Source organism: Aotus nancymaae, unplaced genomic scaffold (assembly GCF_030222135.1).
Source record: "Aotus nancymaae isolate 86718 unplaced genomic scaffold, 86718_ANA_hifiasm-v0.15.2.pri h1tg000040l, whole genome shotgun sequence".
In the NCBI taxonomy this organism is placed as follows: Eukaryota; Metazoa; Chordata; class Mammalia; order Primates; family Aotidae; genus Aotus; species Aotus nancymaae.
Window position 1 is genome coordinate 76,786,530 of NW_026988454.1, and position 16,491 is coordinate 76,803,020.

Genomic DNA, 16,491 nt, shown 5'->3' on the forward strand with positions numbered 1-16,491 from the left:
CCGAGGTGGGTGAATCACGAGGTCAGGAGTTTCAGACCGGCCTGGCCAATATGGTGAAACCCTGTCTCTATTAAAAATACAAAAGTTAGCTGTGTGTGGTGGCGGGCGCCTGTAGTCCCAGATACTCAGGAGGCTGAGGGAGAATTGCTTGAACCTGGGAGATGGAGATCGCACCACTGCACTCCAGCCTGGGTGACAAAGCGAGACTCATTCTCAAAAAGAAGAAAAAAAAGAGAGAAAGTCCATACATGAAGATAAAGATGCTGGCATAAAATATTAACAAGAGGTAAATTCGGAAGAAATTAAGTAAAGGGTTCTCTATATATGCTTATTCTTACTAGTTTTCTCTAAGTTTGGAATTATTTCTGAATAAATTTAATAAAAAACTATTGCAGAAATGTTATAGGAATAAAAATGTTTTTGAAATCATATTAAGTGATAAAAGTCAAGACACAAGGCCAGTGCAGTGGCTCACGCCTGTAATCTCACCACTTTGGGAGGCTGAGGCAGGCAGATCACAAGGTCAGGAGTTTGAGACCAGCCTGGCCAACACAGCAAAACCTCATCTCAACTAAAAATACAAAAATCACCCAGGTGTGGTGGTATACCCCTGTAGTCCTAGCTACTCGGGAGACTAAGGCAGGAGAATCACTTGAACCCAGGAGGTGGAGGTTGCAGTGAGCCAAGACCATGCCATTGTACTCCAGCCTGGGTGACAGAGTGAGACTCTTTCTCAAGAAAAAAAAAAAATTATTTTTCATGAGCTTACTTTACTACCAGGTATTGGCAGTTATCTCTTTTTCAAACTAATCATCCATTGCGACTATCAATTTTTTTCCTGAACAACAAACAGCCATCACTGCATTTACTAAAAATATTAACTTCAAGAGTAACAAATACCAATCTTATATATTTTTGGATATAAGAATAAAAATCATTATCATTCATATTAACAAAATCACTAATTTGACTACATTCTGAGGCTTGAAAGCATACAGTAAGTTCACATTTATTAAGCATTCCCATGTGCCAGGCACTTTACTGTATTATTTCATTTATGTATAGAAAGAAAACATTGACAATGACTGGGTTTCCAATGAGAAGAGGTAAATGATTTTGTAATTTAAAAAGTAAAGTTAGGCCAGGCACAGTGGCTCACACCTGTAACCCCAACACTTTGGGAGGCAAAAAGGAAGGGTTGCTGAGTCCAAAAATTAGAGACCAGCCTAGACCACATAGTGAAACCTTGTCTCTACAAAAAGTAAAGTGATTAGATGGCCGTGGTAGCATGTGCCTGTAGTCCTAGCTACTCAGGAGGCTGAGGTAAGAGGATTCCTTGAGCTCAGGAGTCTGAAGTTATCGTGAGCTACTGATGGTGCCACTGCACTCCACCCTGGGCAACTGAGGGAGACCCTGTCTCAAAAGAAAAAAAAAAAGGAAATTAGAAAGACAATTAAAAGTAACTCTTACCGGAAAAGACATCAAATAAACTTGTTCCATCACCATTGTCATCATCTGCTGCCATGATCCTATTTCCTTTTGATAGTCACCACCTATGGTATTAAATATTTAAAAATTTTCACTGTTAAACCTGACAATTCAGAGAATAAACCTAGCAATTTTCGAATTTGGACACATTGAAAAAGTTCACCCTACCATTCTTTTTTTTTGGAGACAAAGTTTCACTCTGTTGCCCAGGCTGGAGTGCAGTGGCTCGATCTCGTCCCACCTCCTGGGTTTAAGTGATTCTCGTGCCTCAGTCTCCCGAGTAGCTGGGATTACATGAGTGTACTATAGCTGTGATTACAAGAGTGTACTATAGCTGTGATTACAGGAGTGTACCACCATGCCTGGCTAATTTTTGTTATTTTAGTGGAAACAGGGTTTTATCAGGCTGGTCTTGAACTCCTGGTCTCAAGCGGTCCACCCACCTCAGCCTCCCAAAGTGCTGGGATTACAAGTATAAGTCCCTGTGCCAGGCCTCTTTCTCTACCATTCTTAAAAGGAGATTTGTGTTATCAAAAAAAAGTGCCTAATATTTTCCAGGAAAAAGTCAAAACTATAAAATAAAAATTTTAAACTTATTAATATGGCTAGGCATCTTAACATGCCTATAATCTCAGCACTTTGGGAGGTCAAGGCAGGTGGATTGCTTGAGCACAGGTTTGAGACCAGCCTGGGCAACCTGGTGAAACCCATTTCTACAAAAAATACAAAAATTAGCCAAGCGTGGTAGTATGTGCCTGTAGTCCCAGCTACTTGGGGCTGAAGCAGGAGGATCACTTGAGCCTGGGAGGCAAAGGTTGCAGTAAGCCGAGATTGTCACGGCACTGCAGCCTGGGTGACACAATGAGACCCTGTCTTTAAAAAAAAAAAAAAAAGGGCTGGGTGCGGTGGCTCACGCCTGTAATCCCAGCACTTTGGGAGGCCAAGGCCGGTGGATCACGAGGTCAAGAGGTCGAGACCATCCTGGTCAACATGGTGAAACCCCGTCTCTACTAAAAAATACAAAAAATTAGCTGGGCATGGTGGCGCATGCCTGTAATCCCAGCTACTCAGGAGGCTGAGGCAGGAGAATTGCCTGAACCCAGGAGGTGGAGGTTGCGGTGAGCCGAGATCGCGCCATTGCACTCCAGCCTGGGTAACAAGAGCAAAACTCCGTCTCAAAAAAAAAAAAAAAAAAAGAGAGAAAAAGAAAGAAAAACAAACTTGTTTATATGATTAAGCTATGTACTAAGTAAATGATCCTAATTTTATAAAACAGACCAAAATACAACTTAACTTTTGCTCTAAAATAAGAACCATCACTACTATCACAACACACACACACTAATACTAACAAGAAATATTCGGCCGGGTGCAGTGGCTCACGCCTGTAATCCCAGCACTTTTGGAGGCCAGGGCAGGCAGATTACGAGGTCAGGAGATCAAGACCATCCTGGCCAACATGGTGAAACCTTGTCTCTATTTAAAAATAAAATAAAATAAAATGAAGTAAAATAAAGAAATATTCATACAAAAAAAATTAATCACTTAGACCAAATAGAAAAACAATCAAAAAGCACAGACAAACCATTAAAAAATAAATAAAATCAAAGCTTTTGGAACTGAAAGATGTTTGACTTCACTAATCATTAAGGAAACACAAAACGAAGAGATATGCCATGTTGTGTAGGAAAGTGTTGGCATAGCCAGGCATGGCTATTTATCATTAGAAAGGCTGATAACTAAGGGCCCTTGGCTGGAGTCTAAGAACTCAGATTTCAGGAGGGTTCCCACAATTTCCAGACAGATAAAAAGCGGCTCAAGGTGCCTAAACTGTTCATACAAACAATTTGGTCTATCATAAACACCTGTTTCCTTCTGGGATTCTTAAAATTTTAGTACATGCCAGGCAGAGGTGGCCTATGTGACCAGCCCCCAATAAAAAGCCTGGGCAGAGTCTCTAACATGCTTCCCAGATAGACAACATTTCACAACTGCTATCACTAGTTGCTGGGGGAATAAACAGATAAGTGTGTGACTCCGCTGGGAACAAAACCATGAGAACTTTAACCTTGTTAAGATGACTGCTTTGTATCCTTTCATTTTAATAAATCATAACTGTGAGTACAACTACATAGTGAATTCTGTAAGTCTGGCAAATCATCAAACTTAGGGGTGGTTTGGGGGACTCCTGACACGTTTTCACCAATAACACAGTAAAATAAGCAAATAACAAAGTACACTAGGTTGACAAGGTTATAAGAAAAGAGGTACTCTCATATAGCTCTCTCAAGTGTACACTGGTAAAAGCTCCACAAAAGCAATTTGGCAATAGCTTTGATTTGATTAAAAATTTGATGAAATGTTTAAATGTTACAATACTCTTTGACCCAACAATTTCACATATAATAGTTACCAGTGTTGTTTGTGGAAAAACTAGAAACGTTTAAGAATCCAAATCAGTTGGGCAAGGTGGCTCACACCTGTTATCCTAGCACTTTGGGAGGCCGAGGTGGGTGGATCACCTGAGGTTAGGAGTTCAAGACCAGCCTGGCCATCATGGAGAAACCTCATCTTTGGAAAAAAAAAAAAAGAATCCAAATCAGTAAACAAACAAACAAACAAACAAAAAAACCAACAACCATGCCAGGCACGGTGGCTCATGCCTGTAATCCCAGCACTTTGGGAGGCTGAGGCAGGTGGATCGCCGGGGGTCAGGAGTTCAAGACCAAACTAGCCAACATGGTGAAGAAACCTCCTCTCTACTACAAGTACAAAAATTAGCAGGGTGGTGGTGAGTGCCTGTAATCCCAGCTACTTGGGAGGCTGAGGAAGAAGAATCGCTTGAACCCAGAAGGCAGAGGTTGCAGTGAGCCGAGGTTATGCCACTGCACTCTAGCCTGGGCAACAAGAGTGAAAGTCCATCTCAAAAAAAAAGAACCACCTCTCTTCACTAACTTATCTTGCATCCTCTAGTCTACCAGTAAAACCCAATGAATGATGCTTATGGCCATTGAACTATGGCCACTTGGGGGCATGAAATTATTAGCAAGCCTGCACCTGCATACTTCTGCTCCCACCAATTGACAAATATGCTTATGTAGTGGAGGGGGTCTGTATGCTGCCTGAATCCTGAAGGACAGGAGGTGAGCCAAAGCCATGGTACTCAACTGAAGAGCAAGTGACCCTGAGAACCCAAACATCCCAGAGAGTATCTGAGAACCTACCAAGAAAAACAGTCTCATGGCTTAAACACAGTAGGCAATGAGCCAGAAAGTCAACTTAAAAGCATTTTATAAACAAAGGGCAGCGCAAATTTCTAAAGTTGTCCTGCTGCCATCCAGGAGTGCCTTGTAATAAATAAACTGATTAGTGTATCTATTTCCCAAGCTGGACTTGTCTGAGTCATTCTTTGGTCTCTTGGCTCCCTCTTAGTTTGGAGGAAGGTTTTCTATATACGATTCTGGGTTTTTCTCACAGCTTACACATGCGCATTTATTGTCAAATCCAATTATGCCGGTTTTCCTAAATCATAGTATGATGAAAGATCACATTACCAAAGGGAGTTATTTTCTAGTGAAAACAAGGCAGAATACTATGGAAAGATAAGCAACAAAACACACACACATGTGCACAGATACACACACAAAACTGCATGTCAAATCAAGTGAAGATGGAATCATCCAAAGTACTATCGGAGAAAATCCTAACCTCAGATCAGTTAAAGAGTATCTAAGGCCAGGCGTGGTTGCTCACACCTGTAATCCCAGCACTTTGGGAGGCTGAGGCAGGCGGATCACCAGGTCAAGAGATCAAGACCATCCTGGCCAATATGGTTAAACCCTGTCTATACTAAAAATACAAAAATTAGCTGGGCGTGGGGGTACATGCCTGTAATCCCGGCTACTTGGGAGGCTGAGGCAGGGGAAATGCCTGAACCCAGGAGACAGAGGTTGTGGTGAGCCAAGATCACGTCACTGCACTCCAGCCTGGACGACAGAGCAAAACTCTGTCTTAGAAAAAAAAAATTACAAACAAAAATACCTCACACCTGTAATCCCAGCACTTTGGGAGGCCAACGTGGTAGGATCACTTGAGCCCAGGAGTTTAAGACCAGCCTGGCCAACACAGGGAGACCCCATCTCTATTTAAACAAAATAAATTTTTTAAAAAAGTAGCCAGGCATGATGGTTCACACTTATAGTACCATCTAATTGCTTGAGCCTGGGAGGTGGAGGCTATAGTGAGCTGTGATCATGCCACTATACTCCAGCCAGAGTGACGGAGAGACAATGTCTCAAAAATAATAATTAAAAAAAAAAAAAAAAAAGGGCCAGGTATGGTGGCTCACGCCTGTAATCCCAGCACTTCAGGAGGCCGAGGCCAACATGGTAAAACCCCCTCTCTACTAAAAATACAAAAATTAGCCGGGTGCAGTGGTGCGAGCCTGTAATCCCAGCTACTGTGAAGCTGAGGCAGGAGAATCGCTTGAATTTTGGAGACAGAGGTTGCAGTGAGCCGCGATCACGCCACTGCACTGCAGCCTGGGCAACAGAACAAGACTCCGTCTCAAAAAAAACAAAAACAATTGGTGACAACACAAATTGGGAAAAAAAAAAAGAAAAAACAAAAAAAAAGACTAGGACCAACCATCTCTGTTCTGTTCCCCAACTCTCACTGTATCCCCCCCCCCAGCTCTCAGCAGAGAGCCTGGTAGAATGGCAAATAATAAAAGAGTATCTGTTGAATTAATGAAATTCCCAATTTGTTAAAACACGATTCTCATGTTTCTAGCTTTGGAGGATAGTCATGCTTTAATTGCAATGGAGAACCAACGAAGTCATGTTGAGTTATGTGTAGGACATCCAGATAAAGACGTCTAACAGAGGCCAGGCACGGTGGCTCATGCCGGTAATTCCCGCACTTTGAGAGGCCAAGGGAAGTGGATACCAGTTAGGGCCTACTATGTGCTAGGGATGGATCTAGGCGCTGCAGAGATTAAAATAAACTTATTTAGGCTTGTTGGTTTGATGCCTAAATAAGTGTTTCAGAAACATCCAACATCAATGATCATCTGACACTCCAGGAAACCCATTTCTCCAAATAATTCCATCCGAAAGCTTTTAACAGTATATCCCAAGGAGAGAGTGGATGGGGGGAGGGGCAGGGCGAGCGGCCGAAGGGGTAATTCCTCGGCGCGTCCGCCCCTAGCCCCCGCCCAGACCCTCTCGAGGTACCACAGAGGGACGCAGGGTGCAAGCCCAGAAGCTGTACCGGGGGCGGAGGGTACATGACTACCTGGGGGGACCAGACCTCCGGTGAGGCCCTTCCCCGACCTACTTGGCCGCTCCAGATGCACTCCCTCCGACTCTCTGGCTTCTCGGGGGCCGCCGACCTCCGCTCGGGGACTACCGCACCATGCAGCCTCTTCCTTAGCAGCCCCGCACTGACCGGACCCCTACCGCTACTTACCCGCCCTGCCTGGCCCAAAACAACCCCAGTTCCTTTCTGCCCACCGAGGTCCCCCTGGCATCTCCACCAATACCAGAGCTCAATTAGGGTACGGAGGCGGGACTGAGTGCCTATGGCCAATGAGATCAGACGCAAAGCACGTCGCAGCGTCCACAACTAGTTCCCGCCTTTGGAAGGTCAAAAAAAAAAAAAAAGCACGGTTGGCGCCAAACTCCAGTAGTCTTCCTAGGGCTCCAGTAGTCTAGAAAGGGGCGGGGTGTAAGGGGTGGCAGGGACTGAGACGCGGCGGGGCTTCAATACGGAAGGGGCGGGCCTGAGTGGAGTTAGGGGCGTGGCCTGGGAGAAGTTCTTCAGCGAAGGAGAAAGGAAACCTTGAGTAGTCTGTCATTTATTTAGTCCTTTATTTGCATTCTGCTGTCAGCTCCGTGCTAGATAAAGTGCAGGGCTCGATTAAAATGAATAAATTTGTTCCCTGCCCTCAGACGCGTTCCTGGATGATAGAGAAACAATTTAGCTTCGGGTGTTGGGAGCCTTAAGGAGAGGATACTAGTCTAGCGGGGGCAGAAGAGAGAAGAGCTTATTAGAGGGTAGAATAACTGACTTGTCTTATAGAACCTGTAGGAACTGGGGGTGCATAGGTAGGTATAGAGTCAAGAGCTCAGCCTGCGCATTGATAGGTGCGAAAATAAGTCCACCTTCCTCGGCTACTTATTTTCTGCCTATATTCATTCTTGTTTGTCCACTTAGCTGTTTTTTCTTTTTGCTTTCAGACGAGATACCGCTTTGTCACTCAGGCTGGAGCGCAGTGGCGCGATCTCGGCTTACTGCAACCTCTGCCTCCAGGATTCGAGCGATCCTCCTTCCTCAGCCTGCAGAGTAGCTGGGACCATGGACGTGAGCGACCACCATCGCTGGCTAATTTTTTTTTCTGAAACATAATTTCACTCTTGTTGCCCAAGCTGGAGTGTAATGGGCGATCTCAGCTCACTGCAACCTCCGCCTCCCAGGTTCAAGTGATTCTCCTGCCTCAGCCTCCTGAGTAGCTGGGTCTACAGGCGGGCACCACCACACCCAGCTAATTTTTGTATTTTTAGTAAAGACAAGGTTTCACCATGTTGACCGGGCTGGTCTCGAACTCCTGACCTTAGGTGATCCGCCCGCCTTGGCCTCCCAAAGTGCTGGGATTACAGATGTGAGCCACTACACCGGCTGTTTTTTTAGACAAGATCTCACAGTCGCCCAGACTGGAGTGCAGTGCATGATCACGGCTCACTGTAGCCTTGACTTCCTGTGCTCAAAGGATCCTCCCACCTCAGCCTCCCAAGTAGCTGAGACCACAGGTGTCTGCCAGCACACTAGGCTAATTTTTAAAAGAAATTTGTTGGGCTGGGAACTGTGGCTCACGCCTGTAATCTCAATACTTTGGGAGGCCGAGGTGGGAGGATTACTTGAGGTCAAGAGTTCGAGACCAGCTTGACCAATATGATGAAACCTCGTCTCTACTAAAAATACAAAATTTAGCCAAATTTAGCCAGGTGTAGTGGCATGTGCCTGTAATCTTACCTACTCAGGAGGCTGAGACAAGAGAATCAGTGGAACCCAGAAGGAGGAGGTTGCAGTGAGCTGAGATTAAGCCATTGCACTCCAGCCTGGGCAACAAGAGAAAAACTCTGTCTCAAACAAACAAACAAAAAAATAGAAGAAGAAAAAGAAATTTGTTGTAGAGACAGGGTCTTGCCATGTTGCCATAGTCTTAAACTCCTGGGCTCAAGTGATCTCCCTCCTCATCCTACCAAAGTTCTGGGATTACAGGGATGTGCCCCACACCTGGCAACATGGCAAAACCCTGTCTCTACAAAATACAATAATAATAATAATATCATTAAAAATTAGCTGGCCAGTCTCAGTGGCTCACGCCTGTAATCCCATCACTTTGAGAGGCCAAAGTGGGCAGATCAGCTAAGGTCTGGAGTTCAAGACCCACTTAATCAAGGAGAAACCTCATCTTTAGGCCGGGCGCGGTGGCTCAAGCCTGTAATCCCAGCACTTTGGGAGGCCGAGGCGGGTGGATCACGAGGTCGAGAGATCGAGACCATCCTGGTCAACATGGTGAAACCCCGTCTCTACTAATACAAAAAAATTAGCTGGGCATGGTGGCGCGTGCCTGTAATCCCAGCTACTCAGGAGGCTGAGGCAGGAGAATTGCCTGAACCCAGGAGGCGGAGGTTGCAGTGAGCCGAGATCGCGCCATTGCACTCCAGCCTGGGTAACAAGAGCGAGACTCCGTCTCAAAAAAAAAAAAAAAAAAGAAACCTCATCTTTACTAAAACTACAAAATTAGCCCAGCATGGTGGCACATGCCTGTAATCCCAGCTACTTGGGAGGCTGAGGCAGGAGAATCACTTGAACCCGGGAGGTGGATGTTGCAGTGAGCCAAGATTGTGCCATTGCACTCCAGCCTGGGCAACAAGAGCAAGACTCCATCTCAAAAATAAAAAAGACAGCTGGATAGGAGGTTTGATCCTTTTGGTAAGACTATAGACAGCATTATATTCTTGCATCAAGAGCCAAAGTAAGCCAAGTCTTTTTGCCCTTTTTGCTATGTTAGCAGCCATTGATACTTAATGCCTAGACCAATGGATTAATTGGGAGTTGCAAAATAGTGGTACTCTAATTTTGTCAATTATTTTTCAAATTAGGTGGACTATGCTCAGGAAGAGACTTGTCATCATCTTCTATTTAGTTACCCAGTGGTACAATTCACATATGAGAGGCAGGATACATTTAAAAATTTTTCTCTTTATGAGCTTTCAAGATTGACTTCTCTCTCTTTTTTTTTTTTTTTTTTTTTTTTTTTGAGATGGAGTCTTGCTTTGTCACCCAGGCTGAAGTACAGTGGCATCATCTCGGCTCACTGCAACCTCTGTCACCCGGGTTCAAGTGATTCTGCCTCAGCCTTCTGAGTAGCTGGGACTTCAGGTGCACACCACTACGCCCAGCTAATTTTTGTATTTTTAGTAGAGATGGGGGTGTTGACCAGGCTGGTCTTGAACTTCTGACCTCATGATCCGCCCCACCCCCCCACCTTGGCATCCCAAAGTGCTGTGATTACAGGCCTGAGCCACTGCACCCAGCCCACAGGTGCACTTTTAATGTTATGTACTCAACTGTTTTTTAGGATTTCCAGAATATTCTATAACTTACACTGCATAGTTTATTTAAATATTCTCAAACTGAACATTTTCTTCCAACATCTGTATTAAGAAAACTGCAAGGGGTGTCTTTGTCACACTTATGTGAGAATTTCCGTAGGCTAGAGTCCTACAAGGGGAATTTCTGGGTCAGAATGTTAAAGTAGGTACCTAGTTAGATGTGAGCAGGGCAGGAGACGCCTCCCCATCCCACACACACCAGGAGTATTGGGTGACCACCAAATGACGGTCAGGCAGTTGTTAACTGTTTCTCTAATGTTCACTGTAGCCAGAGAAATGCAGCCTCCTAATAGAAAACAGCTGAAACTGATCAGCAGCTTCCCAATAAGATCTCAGGAGTGGGGAGAAGCAATCCAAGTTCCCAAAAGTATGCCAACATATAAAATATGCCAACATATAAAACTTCAAGTCAGGCTGGGGGCGGTGGCTCATGCCTGTAATCCAAGCACTATGGGAAGCCAAGGTGGGTGGATCATCTGAGGTCAGGAGATCAAGACCAGTCTGGCCAACATGGTGAAACCGAGTCTCTACTAAAAAAAAATACAAAAATTGGCTAGGCCTAGTGGCTCACACCTGTAATCCCAGCACTTTGGGAGGCCTAGGCAGGCAGATCACTTGAGGTCGGGAGTTCCAGACCAGCCTGACAAACATGGTGAAACCCCTGTCTCTACTAAAACTACAAAATTTGCTGGGCATGGTAGCACATTCCTGTAATCCCAGCTACTCAGGAAGCTGAGACAGAATTGCTTGAACCCAGGAGGTGGAGGTTGCAGTGAGCCGAAATCGTGCCATTGCACTCCAGCCTGGGCAACATGATCGAAACTTTCTCAAAAAAACAAAACAAAACAAAACAAAACAAAAATTAGCCGGATGTGGTGGCAGGTGCCTGTAATCCCAGCTATTCCGGAGGCTACAGCAAGAGAACTGCTTGAACCTGGGGGGCGGAGGTTGCAGTGAAATTGAGCCATTGCACTCCAGCCTGGGTGACAAAACCAAACTCTGTTTCAAAAAAAAACCTCAAGTCAAGAGGTCAAGATGGGCACTTGGTTTCTCAAGTCGCCTGCTTGGCCGTCTTACAAGTTGTACTTTCCTCCTTTTCTTTCCTTTCCTCCTGTTCTAAAGCCTTTTCATAAACTTTTACTCCTACTGTAAAACTTGCCTAGGTCTCTGCTGCCTTATGCCCTGCATGGAATTCTCTTTTCTGAGGAGGCAAGAACTGCTCAGAAAAAAGCAGTTCTTTTTTCTGCTGACCCCTACCTCTACACCGGCTAACTGCCACCACTAACAAGAAGGGGAGAATCAGCCAGGCGCGGTGGCTCAGGCTTGTAATCCCAGCACTTTGGAAGGCCGAGGCGGGCAGTTCACCCGAGGTCAGGAGTTCAAGACCAGCCTGGCCAACATGGTGAAACCCCATCTCTACTAAATATACAAAAAATCAGCTGGACTTGGTGGCAGGCGCCTGCAATCCCACGTACTCGCGAGGCTGAGGCAGGAGATTCGCTTGAACCCGGGAGGCGGAGGTTGCAGTGAGCCAAGATTGCGCCATTGCACTCCAGCCTGGCAGACAAGAGCAAGACTGAGTCTTAAAAAAAAAAAGAAGGGGAGATTCAGCCTTTTTTTTTTTTTTTTTTAAACAGAAAAGTCTGCTCTGTTCCCCCTCTGGAGTGCAGTTGGGTGATCTCGACTCACTGTAACCTCCGCCTCCTGGGTTCAAGAGCTTGCCCTGCCTCAGTCTCCTCGGTAGTTGGGATTACAGGCGCCAGGCTAATTTTTGTATTTTTAATAGAGACAGGGTTTCACCATATTGCCCAGGCTGGTCTCGAACTGCTAACATCAAGTGATCTGCCCGCCTCGGCCTCCCAAAGTGCTGAGATAAAGACATGCGCCACCGCACCCGGCCGAGAATCAGCTCTTCTTTCACATCTGATCTTTCTGTGTGTTCAGGCAGAGGGAAGGCACCGTGGGCTGATGATCACAGGCCCGTGGAGCCTCCCTTTTCTCCCCGGCCTAGCTTACTCTTTTCTCTGTTTCGCCACGTGCTGTGTTCGCGAGCCCCCATCACTCTAGAATCAAAACCGCCTGGGGGGAAAAAAAAAAAAAAAAACCGCCTGGATTTTTGCTTCCATTTCCCTCCCGGAAATGGCGAGACATTAAAGACCGGCGTTTCCGCCGCAGAGGGGGTGGGGTCAGGAAGGCGTCGCGTCGCGGTCCCGAGCTGATGACGTCAAACGCCGTGTGTTCACCCACGTGTGCTGCAGCTCTCGCTGTGTCGGCGCTGGAGTCGAGGGCGCCTTTCCTGGGGGCGTAGTCGGTGGTTGCTCGGGCACTGGGGCCTCGGCGGCTTGGGGACACTGGCCGTGAAGCAAGGAACGCAGGTGGCCGCTCGCGGTGAGGGCCCTGGGTCATGGAGCACTTCTTGATGGAGGTGGCGGCCGCGCCCCTGCGGTTAATCGCAGCCAAGAATGAGAAGAGCCGCAGTGAACTGGGCAGGTTCCTGGCCAAGCAGGTAAGACGAGAGAAGGGAGAGGGAAAGCGCCGGACCGACCGAGTCGCCCCCATCGCAGGCTTCCTGCCCTCCCCCGCTGAGACTCACCGCTTTAAGTGGGTAGTGGTGCGGCTCCGGTCAAGCTGACCCCCTCCTCTGAGCTGGCGGGTCGTGGAGGTTTCCAAGCGTGTTTGAGGTGATTGGATGGGGTCTTTTGTTTTTATCTGGGGGAGCCTTCTAGTACCCTTCCCACCGCCCTTCACCCCATGCAAGCGCTTTGGCTGCGTGTGGCAGAGGTGGCCTTCCGAAAGGAATATGGTTTGTTTTTCTGAAATTGAGGTTGGTTTTCAGCCGTTTTGACACGTGTACGTATTACCTAAGTGTGCGTAGTCCAGCCACTCCTGTTAGTTTGGGTGAACCATTGACAAATCTTGATTGCATTCCTGCTGTAAGGGACGGGGTGGCGCTGTGAGAAAGTGGATAGTTAAATTCGTTACAATCTCTGCCGTGAGGGAAATTTGCATCTATTTTTGGAGACAGTTCGTAAACACTTAAAACAGCTGAAGAGCAAAGCAAGCGAGCGAATGCTAACTGTTTGTAATTAACCATACAAATTATGAGGTGAACTAGAGTTTTCTGGGAAATGGGTCTTCGGGCTCTTAAGAACCTTCTCGTTGACTCCCTCTACCTGAGTAGACTCCCTCTACCTGAGTTGACTCTGTCTTATCACACATCTTTTCAGTTTGTTTTTCCATTTTATGCTTCCTCACCCTCAATGCCTGTAAGCTTCTTGAGAGTAGAACATGTGTTTATTTTTGTACCTCCATTATCCAGAACTCACTGATTGAATGACAATAATGCATTGCCTACGTGTATATTTCATTGCTTAGAAAGCAACAGTAGTATTTTGAGTGAGTGACCGAGGGACTTGTGCAGTCTGGAGGCGCAGAGCAACTAACGTTGTCTGTATAATAATGACAACAAATTTAACGTAAGAAGAGTCGTCGCATTGTCACCCAGATTTCTGGCCCTGTGGTTAGTGAAGTTGGAATGAAGGGAATTACACAAATGGAAAGTTGTAGAAAGAAAACTGAATTTTGGTGGGTTCAGCTAAGGAAGGGGATGATTAGTTTAGATGAGCTAAGCTTATAAAGGGCTCCTGCATTATAATATTGTTGCTAGAGGTGCTTTTCTATACGTGGGCTTAGAACTTAGAGCACAGGTTCTGAATTTAGGGTTTATAGATCGCCTCTGGGGCATTTATGACTCCCTACCACTGTATTTGGATATAAAATCGGTGTTTATGTATTGAGGATGGCTTGGAAAAATGGTTTATACCTTTTATTATAAAAGATTTTAGAAACTCTGACTTACTGAAATGTAAGAACCCACCACTCATGTACATTTTGAGAATTTTATAGTAATGCTACTGACCTAGGAAGTTACTAGAAAATTAGTTGGTATAGGCCGGGTGCAGTGGCTCACACCTGTAATCTCAGCACTTTGGGAGGCCGAGACAGGCAGATCACCTGAGGTTGGAAGTTCAAGACCAACCCCACTAACATGGAAAAAACCCGTTTCTACTAAAAATAAAAAATTTGAGACGGAGTCCCACTCTGTCACCCAGGCTGGAGTGCAAGATTTGCTGACTGGTAATTGGTTGAGAGTTTATTTAAATCCCTGGAATCAATAGAATGCAGTGTCTGGGTTAAGATAGGGATATGGAGACCAGGGTTCAAACAACTCTCCCACCTCATCTTCCCAAGTACTTGGGACTAATTTTTGTATTTTAATAGAGACGGGTTTCACCATGTTGGTTGGGCTGGTCTGGAACTCCTGACCTCAGCCCTCCCAAATGGCTGAGATTACAGGTGTGAGCTGCCACGCTCTGTCTTTTCCGAAGTGTTTTTTTTTTTTGATTTTTTGAGACGGAGTCTAGCTCTGTAGCCCAGGCTGGACTGCAGTGGCACGATGTCGGCTCACTGCAACCTCTGCCTCCCGGGTTCAAGTGAGTCTTCTGCCTCAGCCTCTCAAGTAGCTGGGACTACAGGCACACACCACCACACCCAGCTAATTTTTGTTTTATTAATAGAGACAGGGTTTTACCATCTAGGCCAGGTTGGTCTCCAACTCCTGACCTCGTGATCCACCAGCCTAGGCCTCCCAAAGTGCTGGGATTACAGGTGTGAACCATTGAGCCCGGCCTCCTGAAGTGTTTTTTTGATGTGTCTCCAGCCCAGTTGTTCTGGAGGGGGGGCAATTTTGCTCCCAGGGACAAATCTGGAGATCTTTATGGTTATCAAAACTGTTCATTATGGGGATGCTACCAGCTTCTGCTGCATCAGTGCCTGTTATGTATGAGACAACTCCCTACAACAGAGTTATCCATCACAAGTGGCAGTGGTGCAAAATTAAGGAAGAAATCCTGCCCAGCCTGGTTTTTTACTCTCTGCTCAGGGTTTGCTATTTCAGCAACACTGAGCTTTCTGCAATGACCACAGGTTGTTACCCTCTACTATTGTTGACTGGAGTCACTTCCTGTTGTTAACCTCTGTTGTTATCGTCTGGGTCATCCATTGCTATTACTTGCCTCATTGACTTTGCATTTCCTTTCCTTTGAAGACTGCATCTCTGCTGTGGCCTGCTCAGTTAACTTACTTGTTCTGGAAGACTGCTTTTGGAATGGTCCTCCCCAGGAAGACTTCTCTGACTTTCTCCTTTCCTTTTTCTCTTACCCTTTGTTTCAACTAACTGATGCTCAATAGTTGATTGAGAGTGTGCCAAGAGAAGGGACTGTGTAGCTGTAGTGTCCAGTACAGTGTCTGATATGCAGCAGGCAGTAAGTGTTTTTTGACGGAATTAACAGAGTAATGTACTGACAAATTTTGATACTTTTGTCTATGAAAAGTGTCAAACTCTGAAAAATATTTGAAGAGATTTATTCTGCGCCAACGACACAGCCCAAGGAGATCCTGGGAACATGTGCCTAAGGTGGTCAGGCTACAGCTTGGTTTTTTACATTTTAGGGAGACATAAGACATCGATCAGTGCGTGTAAGATGTACGTTGGTTTGGTCTAGAAAGTTGGGACAACTCGAAGGGTGAGGGGGGGCAGTCTTCCAGGTCATAGGTGGATTCAAAGATTTGGTGACTGGCAATTGGTTGAGTTTATTTAAATCCCTGGAATCAACAGACTGCAATGTCTGGGTTAAGATAGTGGTGTGGAGACCAAGGTTCATATTATGCAGATGAAACCTCCAAGTAACAGGTTTCTGAGAGAATAGATTGCAAATGTTTCTTTTCAAAAAATTTTGTTATTTTTTAAAGAGATGGGATCTTGCTATGTTGTCCAGGCTGGTCTGGAACTCCTCGGCTCAAGCAATCCACCTACCTCAGCCTCCCAAAGTGCTGGAATTATAACCTAGACTGTAAATGGTTTTGTTTTTCTTTTTTTTTCCCCCAAATGCAAACATTCCCCCCCCACCCGGCCAACAGAGTTTTTGCTCTGTCACCCAGGCTGGAGTGCAGTGGCATGATCTCAGCTCACTGCAACCTTCACCTCCTGAGTAGCTGGGATTACAGGTGCCCTGCCACCGCACCTGGCTAAGTTTTGTATTTTTAGTAGAGACAGGGGTTTCACCAGGCTTGTCTTGAACTCCTGACCTTGGCTTCCCAAAGTGCTGGGATTACAGGTGTGAGCCACTGTGCCCAGCTGCAAAGTCTTTATTATTATTATTATTTTTGAGACAAAGTCTCAGTCTGTCCCCAGGCTCTGGAGTGCAGTGGCACGATCTTGGCTCACTGCAACCTCTGCCTCCTGGGTTCAAGAGATTCCCCT

At 45.8% G+C, this 16,491-nt stretch overlaps 2 protein-coding genes across 11 annotated transcripts in view; one reads left to right on the plus strand and one right to left on the minus strand.

Moving 5' to 3' along the window:
* CASP8AP2 (caspase 8 associated protein 2) overlaps positions 1 to 7,013 on the minus strand; it is a 29,825-nt gene extending 22,812 nt beyond the window's left edge. For 2 of the 8 annotated variants that reach the window (XR_010336664.1, XM_064360838.1), the window contains exons 1-2: positions 6,784 to 7,007; positions 1,471 to 1,553 (exon numbers count right to left, since the gene is read on the minus strand). Coding sequence is in view for 7 of the 8 variants with exons in the window: in XM_064360838.1 (XP_064216908.1) it covers positions 1,471 to 1,525 (55 nt within the window). In the remaining variant the exon portion in view is untranslated. Of the gene's footprint in view, positions 1 to 1,470; positions 1,554 to 1,656; positions 1,676 to 3,901; positions 4,060 to 6,783 lie in introns of those variants that run through there. The other 6 variants (XM_064360835.1, XM_064360836.1, XM_064360834.1 and 3 more) reach the window with 6 other exon arrangements.
* Positions 7,014 to 12,488: 5,475 nt separating this feature from the next.
* MDN1 (midasin AAA ATPase 1) overlaps positions 12,489 to 16,491 on the plus strand; it is a 168,256-nt gene continuing 164,253 nt past the window's right edge. For all 3 annotated transcript variants that reach the window (XR_010336665.1, XM_064360839.1, XM_021665546.2), the window contains exon 1: positions 12,489 to 12,675. Coding sequence is in view for 2 of the 3 variants with exons in the window: in XM_064360839.1 (XP_064216909.1) it covers positions 12,574 to 12,675 (102 nt within the window). In the remaining variant the exon portion in view is untranslated. The remainder of the gene's footprint in view (positions 12,676 to 16,491) is intronic.